Here is a 20,435-nt window from a genome sequence, read left to right as displayed (position 1 = left end):
ATGTTGTTTCCACATTTCCACAAAACGTTTTTCAGTTTACCGGACACGTACAGCAGCTTGTTTCATGTTAATTCAAAAGGACGTAATCATCCCAATTCAAAATCTTAAATATCAGCATATCAAAAGGTGTAAGATTTGGATGATCTGTAAGAATCACACATTACATGATTATCTGAGCCGAGCATTGCAACAAATCGAGAGGCTGAAAATCCTGTAGTGTGAACTAATGAAATATTCTGCAAAGCAGAAGAAGGTATCTCAGATGGTAACGCATCTTTTAAAGGCGTCAGCCTTCTTGTTGGAAACGTGCCTGGAATAATACAGTATAATGTTGTCTGTGTAGGCGGTAAGCTGCTTAGGATACAAGAAAAACAAAAGAAATTGCAAGTTATACTGCATTAAGTAAAAGTGGACTTTAAGTAGGCATATTTGTCTGCGGTGCTGCAGCATTGGTTGGATGTGTTTGTTAAGATGGAGGTGGAACATTCTGGCAAAGCTCTGTAGAGACTCTGTTAAAGGGCTGGTGGGTCAGCAAAGTCCTCTCTACACGCCTACAACTGGCTTTCTCTCTGACGCCTACCTTCACCATAAGCTTGGCGTTCCAATACTGAAACGCAAGACTGCTTCTGAGACCTTCAGCTCGAGAAAGAAAAATCCTCCACACAAAAAAAACTCTTTTCTAGCAAAGTAAATTGTGAAGTGGCATAAGACTTTTTTTACGTGGCACCACTTAGACAGTGTTGGAAAAGGCTCTGTTTGGCATACACTGAAAGAGTTTAAAAATCACATGTTTTAAAAGTGCACAACCACTTTTGCAGCCACAGTATTACAGTGAAAGCCACCCTGGTCGGAGAGCAGACTTTCTTTTTATATTCCTGAGGTGAGAGTTGCACGGATGATGAATGAATTTCAAAGAAGTGGTACTGTAGGCTATAACCCTCCTCCAGTGTCACAGTGCATACACTGCACAATTTCATAAACACCATTTGTTAAAAGCAAACTCCCACCCCCCTTCCAAGAATAGATTTTAGTGGGTGTGTAACGCCAGGTGAGGTAGTGCTTACAGATGCTGTATGGAAAATATCTCGTTTATGTGCTTGAGAATTCAAGGTCTTGGACCGTGAACCAAATAAGCAGCAAAAATCCATTATTTTGTACATTATCTATAAAGATTTGGTTTCAGAGAATATATCTTGTTTTAGGAGAAAAAAACGTATTATCTTTATCAGCATTTTGTCCTTGATTTTACATTTTAAAAATGCCGTGTTTTTTTAACCCAGCATTGGGTCAAAAAGGGACACGCCAAGCCGTTGGGTAAAATTAACCCAGAAAATGTTTCTATTTGACCCAACAATGGGTTAAAACAACCCACGAATTGGGTTTGTTCCTTTTTGAACCAATGCTGGATTGTAAATAACCCATTATTTTTTATAGTGTAGAAAAACATCTAAATGTTGAAAACTAGATATATCTGCTTATATATAAGACCTGTTTATAACTTATATGTTAATATTTGATTTCGAAGAATGTTTAGTTAAATTAAGTAAATTTTTTCTTGTTTGTAAATATTACACTCTAAAAAAGCTGGGTTATTTTCAAACCCAGCGTTGGGTCAAAGCGAGATAACCCCAAAAAAAATTGTATTTACCCAACATATTTTATAACAAGGCATTTTGGGTTGAAACAACACAGCATAGATTAATAACAAACCAATGAGTTGGGTCTGTCCCTTTTTAACCAGCACTGGGTTGAAAATAACCTAGCAATTTTTAAACTATAACAAAAACTGGGTTATTTTCAGAAAGGGGGCAAGCCCAGCCCACTGGGTTGCAATTTAACCCATGGTGGCATGTTGCAACCCAAAATGCTAACCAATTGTTGGGTCAAATCCTAACATTTTCTGCTGAGCTCGTCTCTTTTTGACCCAACACTGGGTTGAAAATAGCCAAATAAGCCAAATAAGGGCCCGGGGCAAATTAGCACAAGAGCGCAATTCCAAAAAAAGCACAGATGGGAGTGGTAACATCTAAAGGTTATTTTCTTAAAAATGTGCGAATTAAGTAACACAGGGAAAACAGGTGATTTCAATAATGACCAACGCAATTTACTAAGATCAGCGTAAATTAGTTTAGGGTCGCAAATATGAGCTGATGAGTTGCAGGTGATCTAATAACGCCACGTGTTTAAGTTCACCGCCATGGACATCGCAGATGAAAATTCAGGATTGTAAAATCCCAGCTAACAAAGCCAAAGTACACTGAAAAGAACTGGAGGACAAAAAAATAAGGTTTACAAGAAGTTTACAAAAACTCTTACATGTGGAAAAAAAATCCTCTGCCTTATACTTTCTCTGCCTATCAGCTACAATTGCAGCCATTTTAAGCGAAAAATTATTTAAGACTTGCATTTTTCACCATTAAATTATGGCGCAAATATCACACACGCAAACATTAGTTAATCGCGTTGTGTAAATCATTTAAATAACCTCCTCCCATAAATTTTGCATCTGAAAGGGAAATTCCTAGAAATGCATTTGCAATAAGGTCAGTCGCAAAAAAGAACTAGACCACATCTTTTCAGTGCTAATTATCCACTGCGCGTCTTAATTAAATCCCGACAGTCGTTATTTAACCCCAAAATGATTGTTTGCGCTGGCCCAAAATACTCTTGCTTGAAATATGCTTACTTTTTAAATCTGATTTACACAATATGTACATGCAGTGTAAACGATGATAAAAGCATTGGGAAATATGACTAAACAACATTACAGCTTTGTCTTTTACTACAGCCTCTGTACTTCAGGGACAATATTGTGTTCTGAAGTGTTTAGACTCCATCTGCCAGCAAACGTGGCACCAAAAATAGCTACAGATGATCAAGCGTAGATACTAGCCTTTGTTCTATTCAGTCCTGTTCATGTGAGTCACTTAAAGCATAGAAAATGTTTACAGATTTCAAGGAAAAGGAAGGAATCTCCCCACAGCAGATGGTTAATGACGTAGGTGTCTGTCCATAGCTGGGATAATGCTGGAGATCTAGTTTCTAGTATGGATCTTTCAAGAGCGTGCAGCCCTAAAATTGAAGTGTGTAATTTGTTTGATGTTAAATTACTTTGCCAGTAAAGTATCCTTCCAAGTCTAATGTGCACATACAGTACAAGTACAGTATTTCATAAATAAGCCATTTGTAGATTGGCTTTCTATCTAAAATGTGTGAACATTATGGATCGCAGTGTTTGTTTAAGTTTTTCGATGTGCCAACGCAATCTTATGCCAATTTTACCAGGTGACTACTTTGTTTTTATTCGTATGACCACATTTGTACATTTTGGCATAATTTGCTTTCACCCCTGTGACGTTGAGGTTTTATTATTGTTTTATTATGATTATTGTACATCTTTGTTCGACTCACTTTGTGAAAATTCATACAAATTAGTTAACTCATAAAATACATACAAATTTATGTGAGGTCATGTTTGATGTGCCAACCTTCAGCTTGATCAAAGACATGAGTTAGGGGCAGGATGACTTCTTTTAATTTGCAAAGAAGAAAATAGTTTTTTTTGGAAAATAAATCATCCTGACAGCCCCAACTAGTTAACTTATAAAGGCATCCAGACCAGATGTTGATTCGATACCAATATAGATGTTCAATAATATCACAACATAGGAATTGAGTTATTAACACAAAACTCTTTCAGCAGGTGTCTGTATTGTTGATATAGTGACTGAATTCATCTCTATGGTAATGAAGCTGAAATAGACATCCCATTAAAAACTGTGATAGCATAACCTTGTGTTACTGTCACCACAAAGTAAACGTCCACACGTACACTGTGTATCACACATAAACACACAATGACAAATGGTGTAGTTCATCACGAAAGCACCAGACTGTTTAATGAACTTCCACACCAGTCTGTGAAGTCATAACTGATGACCGCTAGCATATTTTTAAGGCAAAGAGACGACGGTCGACCGTGAAATGGGAACAGTTCTCGCTTTGTCAGGTGCGCTATAGGATTAACTCTGTTGGGGACAGAAAGGTTGCCAGGGTTTCCTGCCGGTCCGTGACCGCTATTTTGGAAAGTGGTCAAGGGCAGGCAGCATATCGGCCAAAAGACCTCTGCCCTGTGCCAGCAAGCGGTGAAGTTCTCTCACAGGGATACCGGATAGCAGCTCGGACCCAACCGCCAAAGCATGGCACGTCAAGGTTATCTAACTGCTGACGTCGACAACCTATTTTTTACTTGCCGAGGTTCCACCGCAATGAGGGCATTCAAGTCTGTGTTACGCAGTTTTAGAGAAATGTTTCTAATCACATTATAAATGTTAGAAATGTGTGGCTGAAACTCGGTACAAAGACTGTGAATTGTAGAGTTACCCCATTAAGTAGTTTTTCTACATTCCAGGATTATTTGGGAGAGGCTAAAACGGTGCCAAGCATGGCCCCGCCCCTAGCATAATCATGAGCATCCATTCAGGTTGTAGTGGTATTTGAAAGTTAATAAAGAGAAAACTGTTTTACCATGAGTGGGTGTGGTTTAAGTGGCGACAGCGGACACGCCCCCAGTGTTTAAGAGCAAAGGATCCTTTCTGTTTTTCCTAGATTTTGCTAACTTATTTACTTAGCAGGTTTTTTAATTATTCAAATTTGGCTGGGTGGTTCGGTCGTACATTACGTGCACTTGTTAGAAAGTTGTTAAACAAAAAAATTACCTAAATATAAAATTGTTTATCATTGTTTATAACCTTCATGTGATTTCAAACAGCATGAATTACACTTTTGTCAGCAAAGCACATACGACAAAATTGATTAAACTCTCATGGTCAGATGTTAGCATCAAATTACAGTAAATGAGGACTGGGGACTTCAGGTTTAAAACAATATTAAACATATCATAAATGCTCTAAATCTCTCAATTTACGGTCCTCATTGGAAAGTCATATGCTTTTCCTTTAGTGTAGATGATATAACAGGGATGAGAGACAATATTAACCCAGCTAACAGAGAAAGTTTCAAGAAAGTTCCAACGTTCCCAAAAACGTTCTGCCAACATGAAAAATGTCAATTTTTTATGTTTTAATAACGTTTCTTTGTTGTCTGAACGTATTTTTAAATGTTATGTTTTAATGGTCACACAATATTTAAAACAACTAAAACAAACACTGATCACCATAATGGTGACTCTAACATTCAGACAACCAAGAAACGTCCTCAAAACATAAAAAACTGGATATTTTTCGTGTTGGCAGAACATTTTTGCGAACTTTTCACTATTAGCTGGGAAGGTCACTGTATTGATTTAAAATGAAACAAAATGAGGTTAAAGTAAACTGAAGGAAAAATGACAGGATTTGTATTTTACTTCATCATTCGCTTTGAGATTTTATTTTGAGTCTGTTTAATCCCAAGAGATGTTCTGAATTTATTGTGTCTGGATCTTTTTCTATAAAAAAGAGCATGCCTAAATTAGGTCAGACGTCTTAAATCACAAAGCTTATCACAAAAACAAAAACAACGCCATTTTAAAAAGGTTCAGCACACATTTGAATCTTCACTAAGGTAAACATATATATAAACTAAGATAAAGAGTCATTTTACATATGATACTTATTCACTGGGCTCATTTAAAACACATTATAGCCGGGATTAACCGTGAACTTATACTATGACACTGGATTAATATTAGATCAGCAGTGTTTGGAAAGTAACAGTTAAACAGCTTGTAGAAGTGTCGGTAATGAATCATAGAAATGAAATGTCAAAGCGTTTTTAATGGGCCTATATGGACAACGTCATGCCAGATCAGTAGATCCTAAATCATGTTGTTTATTTCAGTATTTTTCTTCTTCAGGCAAGGCTGTAATAAATGAATGTCGGGTACATTAGTAAAAAAAATTAACTGATAATCAAATTTCAGTTTATGATAGTAGAGAGGGCCAAATGAGCCAATGCTGCTATGAAGTTGCCATGCCGATGGTGAGGATGAGGAGAAGAGTGTTGATAATGAAGAGGAAGAAAAGGATGTCAGTAGTTTGTGATGATGGTAATGATTACATACAAGTAATTGCTGATGAACATTGCCTTTCATATGATGTAATACCATCTGTTGAATCGAAGACTGCACAGTACAGTATGAAAGAAATTTGATTTTACAAACAGTTTTAATTTTTTAATCAATTTTGCCTACTTTAATGAGGCGAAGGAGCCCCTCTATTGTAACTATATGATCCTAAAATTGTGAAATTACAAAGCTGCACATTTCAATGCACTTCAGTGAGTCTTTAAACATTGATAACTTCATAATAACCAGTCAAATTCATATTTAATAAAGTCTTACTGTACATAAGACCCTCACAATTACTACACTTTTAAAATTAACCCATTATGGGGGGGGTCCTGGACAGGGTTTAGATTCATCCAGGACTAGTCCTTAGTTATTTTAGGACATTTAAGTAGTTTTTACAAACAAACCTTAAAAAAAAAGATACTGCTGTGTATCTTGAGACAAAACAGTGGTACTGATATATGTTCAAATATGTTAGTGCAAGGGTTTTGAAATGAACGCAGCTCAAACATGCATTTCAGTCTAAGCCCTTTCCAGAAAACAGCCCAAAATGTTTATATATATATATATATATATATATATATATATATATATATATATATATATATATATATATATATATATATATAAATATATATATATATATATATACCTGTATATATATATATATATATATATATATATATATATATATATATATATATATATATATATATATATATATATATATATATATTTATATATGTATATGTATATGTATATGTATATGTATATATATAAAATAGCCCAGCATTTTGTAGTGTGTTAATAAAGACAAGTTAAGTCAATTGATTTTTGTGTGTGGTCTTCTGGCAGTAAAGACCTAACGGAGCCGCAAGACATCGTGTAGGTAACCGACCGGTCCAAAATCGTGACTCATTTTTAACACACTTGAATACCCTCAGCAGATTTAACCTGTGGTGATTCTGGGGACGGGGCCCAAACGTGTGCCATTACAAGTGTGTGTGCATATGTGTCACTGCATGTATCTTGGCAGTTTCAGGTCACTTGATTGTGAATTAATGTGTTGACAAGGTATTAACATGGTAATCAATCATTTTCCAGATGTAGGGTTCATAATGCCAATTTCTGTGCATATTTGAGTATACCGGTGCCCTGTGTGGCACAATGGCAGGTGTTTTCTCTGTGTGCCACTGAAAGGGCCATTGCACACGTGTAGTCCCTGCAGCTCAAACCCAAAACCCGCAGCCTGAGAACCTGCTCGTACGTCCTACCGTGTGCTCATCTGCTGACCCGAAAGACAGACCAACATAATGAAAAAGATATGAAGAGGGAGAGAGATATGAAGGTGAAAGGTCAGGCATGAATCACAGCTGTTACTGTTTCTTACATTAACCAACAGGAGAGAGTAAAGAACATATGGCATCCTGTCCTGTTGAGCGAGCCAGTCAAGCAGGTAAGTGTGTGCTGGTATGGCTATTCATGGATATCAGCTGACGTCACTCGCATCTCAAACTTGTCTTCCGCCATTTTAAGTACCTGAAGTGGTCGCAAAAGAACTAGAAGCTATGCCTTCAATATGTTGTGAGCATATTTTTACATCACTAAGAAGGCTCGACACTACATGGTAATTTCCTAGAAGTATCACTTGTGTCTCTACACATGAACTCGAGCATTGAGAACATTGTTTGTGAACACAGAGTTTACTAAAAAGAAGGTTTTGAACAACTGACTTTGGTTGTTTTGGTGTTCGCTTGCCGCCATCTTGTCAGTCAAGATGTATCGATCTCCGAATGTGAGGTAAGGAGAGAGGAAAGTAAAGATGGATAGCTCCTAAAATGCACGGTTAATTCGTTGTTTTGTCGCAAGTGAAAAACGCAACATGATCTCACAAAAATCCGTGAAATAGTCACGCATTATTTTGCTCAGTTTTGCGTGACATTGTCACGTATTTCCACCATATTACGTGCCCCTGACACGACTTGCTTTTCCGTGACAGTTTCACGTATTGGTTACTCAACTGTTTTTCCTATTTTTAAACAATTTTCGCTTCGGTTTGGGGTTAGATTTGCTGTTTGCGTTAGGATGTCACTTAATGTATTGGTTTATGAAAAAAAATCGTATGCTTTTTAAACCATCGTCGCCTGACGTTGGGGTTAGAGTTGGGTTTGGGTAAGGATGTCATTTTATGTAACAGAAGGTTGTTCTAACCCCAAACCGAAGCGACAATTGTAAGAAAATAGGAAAAACAGTTGAGTAACCAATACGTGAAACTGTCACGGAAAAGAAGTCGTGTCAGGGGCACGTAATATGGTGGAAATACGTGACAATGTCACGCAAAACTGAGCAAAATAATGCGTGACTATTTCACGTATTTTGTGAGATCAGGTTGGAAAAACGATATTGACCTTCTAGTTGAAAAAGGAGCCTCTTGTGAGATTCATTCATTCACATTCGGAAATCGATTCTTTATGTCTGGCAAAGATGGTGAGTGGACACCATAACAGCCAAAGTCAGTTGTTTTTAACCTTTCTTTTTAGTAAACTCTGTGTACACAAACAATGTTATCAATGCTCGAGTTCATTTGTAGAGATCCAGGTGATACTTCGAGCAACGTTTCATGTTGTGTCGTGCCGCCTTAGTGTTGTAAAAATAGTGGTAACGTTAGTTCGGTGGCAGCGGAGAGCAGCTGGAAGAACGCATCATGGATCAAGTAGGCATCACCCTAACCAAGATATGTTTTTAAAGTACCGTTTCTTTTTATGACAGTTGAGGTGCGAAATTTTGTCTTTCGTAGCCATTTCCGGTATCCGTAAAAATCATAGACAGTAAGAAATTCATAATTCGTAGCAAGCATAAAACCAGCATATCAGCATGACCAGCATATGTTGTGTTTTGATGCTGGTTTGCTAGTTAACACCAGCTAAACCAGCACCAAACCAGCACTAGCACCAGCATCTCATACTGGTCATACCAGCAAGACCAGCATATGTTGTGTTTTGGTGCTGGTTTGCTGGTGACCAGCTAAACCAGCATAGACCAGCATCAAACCAGCATAGACCAGCATAATTCCCATGCTAGTCCATGCTGGTTTGATGCTTGTTTTTTCAGCAAGTTTAGCCAATGCTTGTCAGTAAACTACTGGTCGGTAGGTGCTTAAGATGGCGGCAGGCAACTTTAATGATGTAAAAGGTCACATGACTGATATTCATGAATACACTCTAAAAAATGCTAAGTTATTTTCAATCCAGGCTGGGTCAAAAAGGGTCGAGCCCAGTCGGGTAAATTAACCCCAAAATGTTTATATTTGACCAAACAATGGGTTAAAACAACCCAGCATTGGTTAAATTACATTCCAACAGGCTGAGTTTATCCCTTCCCTGCTGAATAAAACAGAATAGACCAGCATAATTTCCATGCTGGTTTGTTGCTGGTTTAGCTGGTAGTCACCAGCATACCAGCACCAAAACACAACAAATGCTGGTCTTGCTGGTGTGACCAGCATGGGATGCCGGTGCTGGTGAGAGTGCTGGTGCTGGTTAAGCTGGTGGTCACCAGAAAACCAACACCAAAACACAACATATGCTGGTCTTGCTGGTATGCTTTTTTTTCAGCAGAGTTTTTGGCCCAGTTATTTTTAACCCTATTTTGACAGCATTTAATGATGCCCTATGGCCTATGAGATGACCTATTTAAAATTAAGCTTTGGAAAATCAAATAAATTGTAGTGCCTATTTAGATAGCAAAGTAAACTTGTTTGTGTGTTTACGTATCTCTCTCGCTCTCTCTCTCTCTCTAACCTCATAATGCTGCGTCATTCTCTTGAAAAACATCCAACACCTTAGAGAATCAAGTTACAGTTTATGGTTAATAAGCATTGGATCCACGCGCCTAGCTCAAAGAGCTCCTAAAAGCCCACGGTAAAATTTCTCTCATACCATCCGTAATGCGGATTTAACATTTAACTGTGCTGAAGGATTGACACCTGGCCTTATCCAGTCAACGTATTGATCTCCACCCAGTGCGCTGCTGTCTCTGATGCATTGTAAAAAATTTGCATCATTTTTGCCAAATCAACATATTTTTATGCTGCTTCATCTTAAAAAAAGGAAGTTAAACAATTTCAACTTGAATTTATAAGTTATGTCAACTTTTTAAGCCAAAGTTTTTTTAACTTTGTGCTGCATGTCTTTTTTATACCAGTTCGGTGTAAGGGATCAGTTTCTAGGTCAGGTCAGTACATAAATCAATAGGCGTTGCCCTTGGTACTGTGCAAAGCAGGGCTTTGTGTTGTCACCGGGTTTCATTTACTGTATGCATGTACATGGTGAGTCGTTACAAACATTATTATTAAAGCATGTTGATATGTTGAGATACATGATTTAAGTGGAAATGTCAGTGTATTGTGATAATGCGGCACATCATTGCATTGCCAGCGCAAAAGGTCATGGGTTTCAACCCAGGGAACACACATACTGATAAAAAAAATGTATACCTTGTATAATGCACTGCACGTCGCTTTGGATAAAAGCATCTGCCAGATGCGTAATGTCAATGTCTTTTGTCAGCTGCGATTTGTCCTTGTTTTTTGCAGTCTTGTGCAATGGTTACAGCATTTTTAAGATGCTGAGTAAGAAGTTTTGATACACCTCCAGTCCTTCACTTTGATTCAGTCAAGCTGATCCTGAACATGTCCTGCATGGACTGCCTTCTAAGTGTATGCTTTTTATTTGCATTTCAATGCAATTCAGGTACCTTACTGTAATTTTAGCGGACTTAAGTTTGCATTACTATGTTAATGTGTGACCCGTTGTCACCTTCACATCAGAGTCAGGGCTCTCAGCCCCTGCGGGGTTTGGAAGAGACTCTGATGTGAAGGTGATCTCATTAAGCATTGGGCTTGGTGGTCTGAACGCTTCTTTAAAATGGATGATCTTTGATTTAGCAGCAGAGCTATTCATTTACCGCACGTACCACAAATTAGACCATCAGAAATAATTATCAAAATTTATCTAAGCTGGGTCACTAAGTAAATTGAGTAAAATCGTTCTGTTTATGTTAAAGGGCTGTTTTATATTCAATATGGTTGCAAATATTTACACTGATAAAATGCTTCAAAATGTAAATGCATTTCTTGTATTATAAATGTGACATGCAAGGTCATGATATGAATATATAGTAGTTTGTGTAAGAGTCTATTCGCAATAGTTGACCTTTATTGTGCGTGTGTGTTTGTGTGCAGAAGATTATGCCCCATGGCTTATTAACACCATAAGCCAACTGTATGCTGGACCACTCTCTTTCCACTTCGCTGAGCTGGCTTTACCCAAAATAAAATCAAGAGAGAGAGAGAGGTGGTCAGAAATAAGTAGGAATTGGTGAAACTAGAGGAGTATTAGAGCGAGAAGGGGTTTTTATGTGAACTTAAAGTCTCCTGCTTTGGAAGTATGCTTGTTATTAAAAACAACTGCAAAACTGTGCCATCCATCCCAAATATGCCCAATATAACCTAAATTGTGGGGGTCCCTTTGGGAAATAGCTTAATTAATATACTAAATAATGATGTGCTGAAAATACAGAACAGTTCCTGTAATGGTTTAATTTGCGAAATAGGAAATAACATTAGCTTAGGAAGAAGACAAGGTATGTATGTGAAATGTGTATCAAAGTGTGCAAGCGTGTGCATGTGTTTGAAGGGAGGGGTTATGATGCTGCAAGAATGCCCAAGAGGTTGCACACACGTAACTGTGATTAGTCTTACATCCGTGAGCTTTACTGCCTAGCCCACCCGCCACCTACTGACCTGCTGGTTGTAAATCTCTTACGAAGCCAGGCATACCTATTTTTTCACCTCCGCCCGAGCGTTATGAACTAATGCAGGCCGCAATGCTGGGGGGAGGGTGACTGTCAAAACGGCTGCTGGCAAATGGAGATTGCCTGTTCCTTGATTTACAGGATCAATCAACTGTGGAGCCTGCAGCCACACAGGAAACCCACAGGCTGCAGTTACGCAATGAGCCAATACAGTAATGCATTTATGGATGCATCTCAATGATGCAATAAAAGCTTCTGGGGAAAATACATACAGCCTCTTCTGTCCACTTGGTACCACAAGATATTGCAAGATAACGGCAAGAATCATGAGTAGTATTTACTAAAGAAGCTGCACATTGTTTACAGTTCATGGCAAGACAGCACTATACTGATAGTCCATAAGCATAAAAGTCCATTTGTATTGCAGATCAGTACAGCTTTACGTGTTGTTAATGTTATACTTTGGGTCCAATTTGAATGTTTTAACTACTTTGCTGTTTTATGTAAGCGTCGTGCCGACTTCCCCTAAAATGCAAATGGTGATTTAAAAAAAAAAAATTAAGAACAGAATAACCCAAAACAATTCAGAACTAGGATCAGTTTATTTTAGACAAGCACTTTGTTCTCAGTAAAGCCATGAAAGAGGTCACATTTAAGTTGCGTTAGGCCAGGGACCACTCTCTCTTTTCAAGGATGAAATCCCTTTCCACACAGCTCAGTGGATTTCACTCATTTTCCTTATCGATGAAGCAAGTGGACTAGGGCAGGACCCCTGCGGGCTGCTTTACCCAGTGGCTGGTTAATGAAACAGGTCGTATGGCATCTTTTTATAGAACATACCCTCCAATCAAGAGCCGCAGTCCAGCTCCAGTGACACCCCTTGAGACTGAACTGTCAGTCTGACTGTTGAAGTGCAGAAATAGTGAGGTGGATAAAGTCTTTATTATGAATGCAAAGGAGATTAATGATGGTTAAATATTTAAAAGACTTAATGGCATGCTGTGCACATCCTCGATAATAGGGGAAATATTTAATGTGCCTTAAACAATAATTACAAGTTGATAAGAAGAAGGATTACCAGGGAAAAGCTAAATGGAGAAAATATGTAATAATTAATTGGAAAAGGTTGACCCCATTGTGTTTTCATAAAAACAACACGCAGCGCGCCTGTACTGCGGCATATCCTGAAATGCGCAGAGACGCACGACCTCTACTATGCGCGCGATAACCTCTGCAAACGCACTCCAAAAACTACTATACCAGCCCAGCAAATAAATCTTTTTCCGACGCATGCTGTTATAAACTTTAGTGTTTTGTCATACTAAGATTGTTATCCAACTATAAATGAATAAGCAACACCTATATCATTTCTCTTGCGCTTGCAAAGACCATGAAATACAAAGAAGGATACGGGATATATCTGAGAATATGTAAAGATATACAGTCACACAGTGTCTAGTGTGTAGATTATATTGCTTTATATTACTCTTTACCCGGTGCGCGTGTCTCCGGAATCACCTTCTCATGTTTAGAGAAACGGGACGATTTGAAACTTACCTCCCAACGCTTGCTTCATAACAAAATTCATGATTGATGGCTTTTTATTCCTGCCTTCTTCAACCAAATATCACATTCAGGTTAAGCTTTTCAAGTAGTCCCTTGTCGCCAGATCTAAAATGTGAAAGAGACAATTACTTAAATGCAAAAACAAAAATAACACATGAAAACTTTGTTTTTATTTCAATTATTTCAGATAAACTACAGGCTACAACAATAATGAATGAATGCACATTACTGTGAGAAAAATAACGATTAGTTCACTACATGCCCATGAAGGACAGTAAAGGTCAATAGCTTACATACATATATCTTACAAACAGTTTTTATCAAGTGTGGAGTTGTAGAAAAACAAGTGACCTACCAATGCCGACATGTAACAGCTTTACTAAAACAACATATTTAATCTAGACTCATTTCGCCTCTGGGACAAGGGTACGTACGTTGTGTAGCCTATATTGGTAGTAAATCTGCCGAGAGCATTTGTTTACCTCGAGGTGAATTGCCACATGACACTGCAACCTAAATATAATTTGGTAGCATCTGAGGAAGGTAACCTCTTACCAAAAAACTTAGATTTTCCAATTATAAATTCATTCGTAAAAAGACCACTTGATCTTTGCGTAAACTTTCTTTCATTCCATCCCCATCAGTCCCATACGCGATCTCGGGTCCTTGCTTTTACTCCATAAACAAACGTTTGCTGATGAATGAATTCACTTTGGCATTTCAAGTCTCGATTCATTTAGTCTGTTGCCGATCTGTCATTATCTAAAGGCACACATTACATGTGTATAGCAAACCTTCCTTAGTATTTACTCCCGCTACGTGTCGAAAGCAAAACCACTTCCTCGTTCGCGCGATTTCAGCACCATTGCTGGCGGACAGCTCCCGCTCCATCCCGCGCCAAACGCGCACAAACCGCTCGCTTTCCACAAAGACAAAAAGGGTAAAATTACCTGTATGGCGATTTCAGTGCTCTTAAAAAGCAGATTAACTCCCCAGAAATGAAACTTCAGCAGTGCGGATGCAGCGAGGATTTAAATGCTCGTTTCTAACATCTCCGGTTTCTAGGCAAAAGAAGGACGTCCTTGTTTCTGGTGCACAGAGAGGCAGTGAGTGTGTCTATGAAGGGGACTGCAGCTGCTCTCATAAAGCCACGCGCTGGATCACATGGAAAGCTCCCCTCTGAAACGTCCCACGTTCACGGCGATCAATTATTAACGCATCGCAGCTTCCCTTTTCGCCAGTACGCGGTGCGACTCTCTCCAACGCGATCGTGGTTTTGTTATGATGCTATGTGGTTTTACTACTACGCATTTGATTTTGCGATCCCGACAATATTCCAGTTGGGATATGAGATTATTTTAAGCGGTTGCCTCGGGGTCCATAGACTGGGGTCTTGTCGCATTTAAGTGGGACATGCATGGAAGGGAACATGCATGGAAGGTCACACAAGCTCCGATCACCTCGATTCGACCTTGGTTTATTTTTAAGAGGAATAAGACTCTTGATGCGACTATGCACGCCCTTTCCCGACCATGCACAAGCTCGGAAAGTGTGGCCAATGTGTTTACCCCCTAAGCGTAATGGTGGTGAAATGCTACAGCTGCTCGTCGGCTTTCGATTTGCATGCTAATTCTCTTGAGTGGAGTTAAGGGATATTTAGAGAAACCTCCTCATATGAGTATTTTTCAGTGTAGACCCGATTAACTTGACTTAAAGCAAGAAGTGTACTCTAGACTGAGACTTATTCTGACCAAAAAACACCTTATTAGCAAAAGTCTTCCTTGAAAAAGTCTGACATATATATCTTAAATTGATTGGTAAAATTTCCATCACAGATTAATATTAACTTACATTTAGGCCTTAATAAACATTAATGAATTTGGCAGGAACTTTTATAAAAATTCTAATTCAACTTAACCCTAACTCAGCAAATAAATGTATAGATTGTTTCACAAACATAATAATTATCTCATAGCAATAATTTATACACTCAAAAAATGGTGGGGGGTTCAAATATGTCCATCCTAAGTTAATTTTTACCCAACAGTTGGGGTTGTCTGTATTTTACCCAGCCATGGGTTAACACAACTGGGCATTTTTTACCATCTTAAAATTAAAGGGACTTCATGATGCCATAGAAGAACCATTTTTGGTTCCTTGAAGAACCATTTAATCAAAGGTCAAGAAACATTTCTTTTTAACCTTTTCATAATCTTTTTTTTTTAAACAGAAAGGTTCACAGCAAAATCACCATGTACCACCCTTTGTGGTGATACTCATACACCATTAGTGTACATTTAACAATGGTGATTTTGCTGTGAACCTTTCTGTTTCAAAAAAGATTATGAAAAGGTTATAAAGAAATGTTTCTTTTAAGAACCTTTGACTAAATAGTTCTTTAAGGAACCAAAATTGGTTCGTCTGCAGTGCTTCCCAATCCTGGTCCTCGAGCACCCTCTCCAAAAATATTTAGATATATGTATTTAAAACACCTGATGCAACTTTTTAGCCTCCTTCCAAAATGGTAAAAATGTCTCTCTAACAAGCTGATGAGTTAAATCAGGTGTGTTAAATGAGACGACATCTAAAACTTTGGGAGGGGGTGCACGAGGACCAGGATTGGGAAGCCGATGTCCTACAGAGTTTAGCTCCATCAAGCACACCTGAACAAGCTAATCAAGGTCTTAAAAGTCACTTGAAAACTATAGGTAGGAAAGGTTTTATCAGCTTTGGAGCTAAAATCTGCAGGACATCGGCACACCAGGACCGATGTTGCCTACACCTGGTATAGGAGGACTTTGCATGAAAACGCCATACAGATCCATACAGATCAGAGCTGCTGATTTTCAGATAATACTTACTAATTGTGCTCACATTATGTTTCAAACACCCAGTAAATAAATTGTGGATCCACTGTGGGCGTGTATGAAGGCGTGCAGATAAAATAAGCTTCATCTGGGCTAAAAAGGTTTAAAGGAAAGCATTGAATGGTAGATCCGTCACTGCTTCCTTTTGTGCTGATGTCATGAGTAACAAAGAAAATGCCTTTGTTTATCTAATTTGGTTTGTGTATGCAAATAAAGTGTGTCAAGTGCTAAGTAGACGGACGTGTTTTTAAATCTACGTGTTTTGAGATTGACACTAAAAATAATCACAGGCACAAAATGGCATATTTCAGCACAATAGGTGCCTAGAGGGTCATGCAGTGATTCATGGACTGGATCGTCTCTTCTGCCCTGTGTACCGTAATATTTTATAAAGCGCTGTATTCAAATCAACCGTTTGTACTGATGCCAGGAGAGGAAATGATTCACATATGGGGGAGTGAAGCCTGGTAATAACCTGGATTACAGACTGCAGTGGGTGTCAGATTCCCTGGGAATTTTGAAGTTGACATTTTGAGACATTTAGCCTCCCACCGCGCCGTTACAAACAGCGGTGAAGGAGCGTTCAGCCTCAATCAACGTTGTCGCCCACACAAGCAACACTAAACGTTGCCTAAATACTTCACTTTTCTCACAACAGCAAGCATCAAGTATGGCGATTATGACTTTTTTGTTGGTGATGTTGCTGAAGTTATCAATGGAGGATGTCAATGTTAATATATTAACGCATGATGAAACCCTGAATCCTTAAATTTATTCTAACATTTGCATGTTTATTTGGGTTTGCCCCATCTCCCTAATTTTAATCGAAGCACATTAAAATGTTAAATTATCAAACAGGCGCCTGTCACACTTTGCAGTTTATGATTTCTTGTCGTCTCCATTTGTTAGATTATTCTGATTTAAAATAGATGGCATTTGAAAGTTTCGATATTATTTTTACTATCCAAACTGCCCATTTTTGTCAGTGATTAAATCATGATGGCTTGTGCATTTCCCATTTTATTATAGCAGACTTGTGTGAGGTAATAAAAGTCCAATATTTGCTAGATTTTATTTAAAACAGGTTGTCAGATTGGATAGTACTGACTGAGTCAAATATTTTTAACAAATGCATTTGTTTATTTTTCCTGTTTCACATTAATTCAACTATCAGCACGGATCGCACTGACAAATAATAAAAAATGACAATGGATTTATTTATTATCAGGACAATATGAGTAATACTGAACCTAACATGGTCAGTGTGGTGCAACTGTATGCAAACCACTTTATTTTAATTTTTAATCGCACTGTAGACAATAAATGGAACAGCTTGCACTTTAAATGCATATTAACCAAATACCAGGCTGCAAAATTGGCTAAATTATAAACGGCAGAAACCAAGCCACCCACACGTTGTATTTTATAGCAGGTAGCTTTCAAAGAGAACATGAAAGAGAGAGAGGTGGAGATGATGAAAGTATTTGCAGAAGTAATGGATGTTCTGACACATAATTGTAAAGAAACAACCTTTATTCTTTGTCCTAAATAATAACATTGGTATTTTAGTTTGTAAAGGTACTGAATTTGTTTATGTCTTTGCGAGGTATTGTGAGATGCAATGTGCAAACCAGCATCCTGATGGTACCCTGCAAGTAAATGTCAAAAAAACACCCAAGAACTAGATGTGGCACAAACAAACAAGCGCACAGGCAGAGGTACAGAGCAATTTGATTGCTCCCAAAATGAACTGAATTACCCTGAGTAAGCGCACTAGTCCATCTGCACTTCTGTTTGTTGTTATTTCCCGGATGTCTGGTTTGAAATAATGACCGTGGGTAAGTGGACACACAGAGACCTGTAAGGAGACTAACCACAGTTTTCCATCTTCTCCTGTGGCTTTCTCTGTAGAAAGATGTGCATTGTCTTGAAGAGAAAGAAATGAGCTTGAAAGACTCTCTTTAACCATAAAACTTACTTTACCCCCTAACCAAAACTTTTGAAGAATGCACTGTTTGATTTTAACTTATGAAACTGATTTTGTTTCCATTAGGATCTGCACTGAAGGGAAATACATTGGAAGTAGAATATAAACACAAATCACTTGATGTAAATCAGTATCCTTGAGATAAGAGATAATTACTCGATGAAAGTCCCCAATCGTCACTTCCCATTGGATTCCAGGCATTTATGAAAGTTGGAATGCTTTAAAGGTTTAATAAAACAGCTTTAATTATAAATGTGTGTTTTACCCTTGAGTAAAATACAGCGGATTCAGTAAACAAACCTGCTTGTGACAATTTTTTTGTCTGCACTTTTCGCATGCATTGCGCACTGCAGTTTTATGTGTATAATAATCAGTCTTTGTTTTTAATATTACCTAAACAGCCATATGGTTATTAGTTAGCATTATCATTTTGTCCAAGTGATATATAGGTCACGTCAGCAAAGATGGAAAAGTTACAGTACTGCATTTTGAGAAACAATTACAAATCCTGAATCATGCACAAAAACATTTATTTTTATGCATTTGGCAGGCACTTTTATACAAAGCGACTTAAAATGCATTACAAGGCATACATTTTTACCAGTATGTGCATTTCCTAGGTTTGAACCCATGATCTTTTGCACTGCTAATGCAATGCATACTTCTGAGCTATACAGGAGCATCAAAAAGATGATCATGTTTAAGAAAGTAAAGGGTTAGTTTACCCAAATGCAATTTTCTTTGTACTTGTAAAAAGTGGTGTTTTGGGTTTTCTGTTTAAATGTGAATGGATGGTGAGTGCCTGTTTTCAAGTTTCGAAAAGCATTATAAAATATCCTGAAGGCATATAAATGGGTTTGGTGAGAAACTCAACTTAAAATATAATCCATTATTTGATCATCTTGTTCTTTCTCTCTTCGTGTAAGACTGTGCACAAATAATTCAGTTCCTTTAATCCTTTATTCTGGCGTTGTGGATATCGTTGTCTATCCAGTTGTTTTACTTCATTTTAAAGTATGAAGAATGTGCATGGAGAAAGAGGAGAGAGAGAGGTTCCTAATTGAGCTGTATTGTCATTCACCTATGGTTAGATCTATTTAAATTCACTAAGACAGTGAAATCTTATCTGCTCGTTCCACCCAAGACTTGCACTGACAGATTTTCTCTTCATTCCCCCTTCGGTTTCCCTTTATAATGTTAAAAAATAAAATTTTCTTACAGGAATAGACAGCTTTCTAGATAACAATGATCAGTTGTGCTGCTATTGTTGGGCAAAACAGTATGTCTAAATGTCTAACCTTAATATCTCTCTTTCTCAATATTCTTTCAGTGAGTCATGACCTGACATTTCAGCCAATGATAGGAGTGATTCAGCCGAATTACAGGTAGGGGAGAGCGGGGCACAACCTAACGCTTTTTGGTTTTGGCTCAGTCACTCAAAATATATTTGAGTTTGATTAATTATATTTTACACAAGCAACACACACATCTCTGTAACAAAGAACATTTGAAGTTTGTTTCTAGTACTTACCATTCTTGAACAATTACACCAAACGTGACAGAAGTGCAAATGTTACAACCTACCCCATAGGTGGGGTTAATTGTAACAGGCAGGGGGGGTTAGTTGTAACACTTGATAAAAATAAGTTTGCAGGCAAATATTTCAATACTATTTTGTTTATTTATTGAAGTGGATGTTGTTTATATATTTGTCTACAATAGACATGCATCCACACTGTATATATTCATCCAGCCCTTTTCTAACAATAGTTCAATTATAAATGGATACAAATGTCTAAATATGTGAGAAAAAGCAGCACAATTATGACAAAACAGTTTTTTATATGTGACCCAGTCTGTAATAACCATACTACAGTTTCAAAATCAAATTCTGAGATAATGAGCATCAAAGTCTGATTTTAGTCATTCATTTCATTATGATTTTATTCTTTGACATGACCTTATTCAATCAATATTAAAGATATGAACAAAAATAAATTTGACATACAATTTTTGTTAAGACAGGCACATTTATTTTGTTGGCAGACAGCAATCATTCGTGTGTAGTCTATTTAAAACAACGACAAGAATTACGCTAACGTTAGCTGTTTTCATATCGTAAGTGCTGAGG

The 20,435-nt window shown here is 37.7% G+C and overlaps 1 protein-coding gene across 1 annotated transcript in view; it reads right to left on the bottom strand.

Annotated features, from left to right (window-relative positions):
- Positions 1-14,753, bottom strand: part of cplx1 (complexin 1) — a 57,521-nt gene extending 42,768 nt beyond the window's left edge. The window contains exons 1-2 of the mRNA XM_065241842.2: positions 14,401-14,753; positions 13,442-13,555 (exon numbers count right to left, since the gene is read on the bottom strand). Coding sequence (XP_065097914.1) covers positions 13,442-13,472 — 31 coding nt within the window. The 5' untranslated portion in view covers positions 13,473-13,555; positions 14,401-14,753. The remainder of the gene's footprint in view (positions 1-13,441; positions 13,556-14,400) is intronic.
- Between the last annotated feature and the right edge of the window lie 5,682 nt (positions 14,754-20,435).

Source organism: Paramisgurnus dabryanus, chromosome 16 (assembly GCF_030506205.2).
Source record: "Paramisgurnus dabryanus chromosome 16, PD_genome_1.1, whole genome shotgun sequence".
NCBI lineage: Eukaryota > Metazoa > Chordata > Actinopteri > Cypriniformes > Cobitidae > Paramisgurnus > Paramisgurnus dabryanus.
Note: the sequence above shows the minus strand (reverse complement) of the source record. Positions and strands in the feature narration are given on the sequence as shown.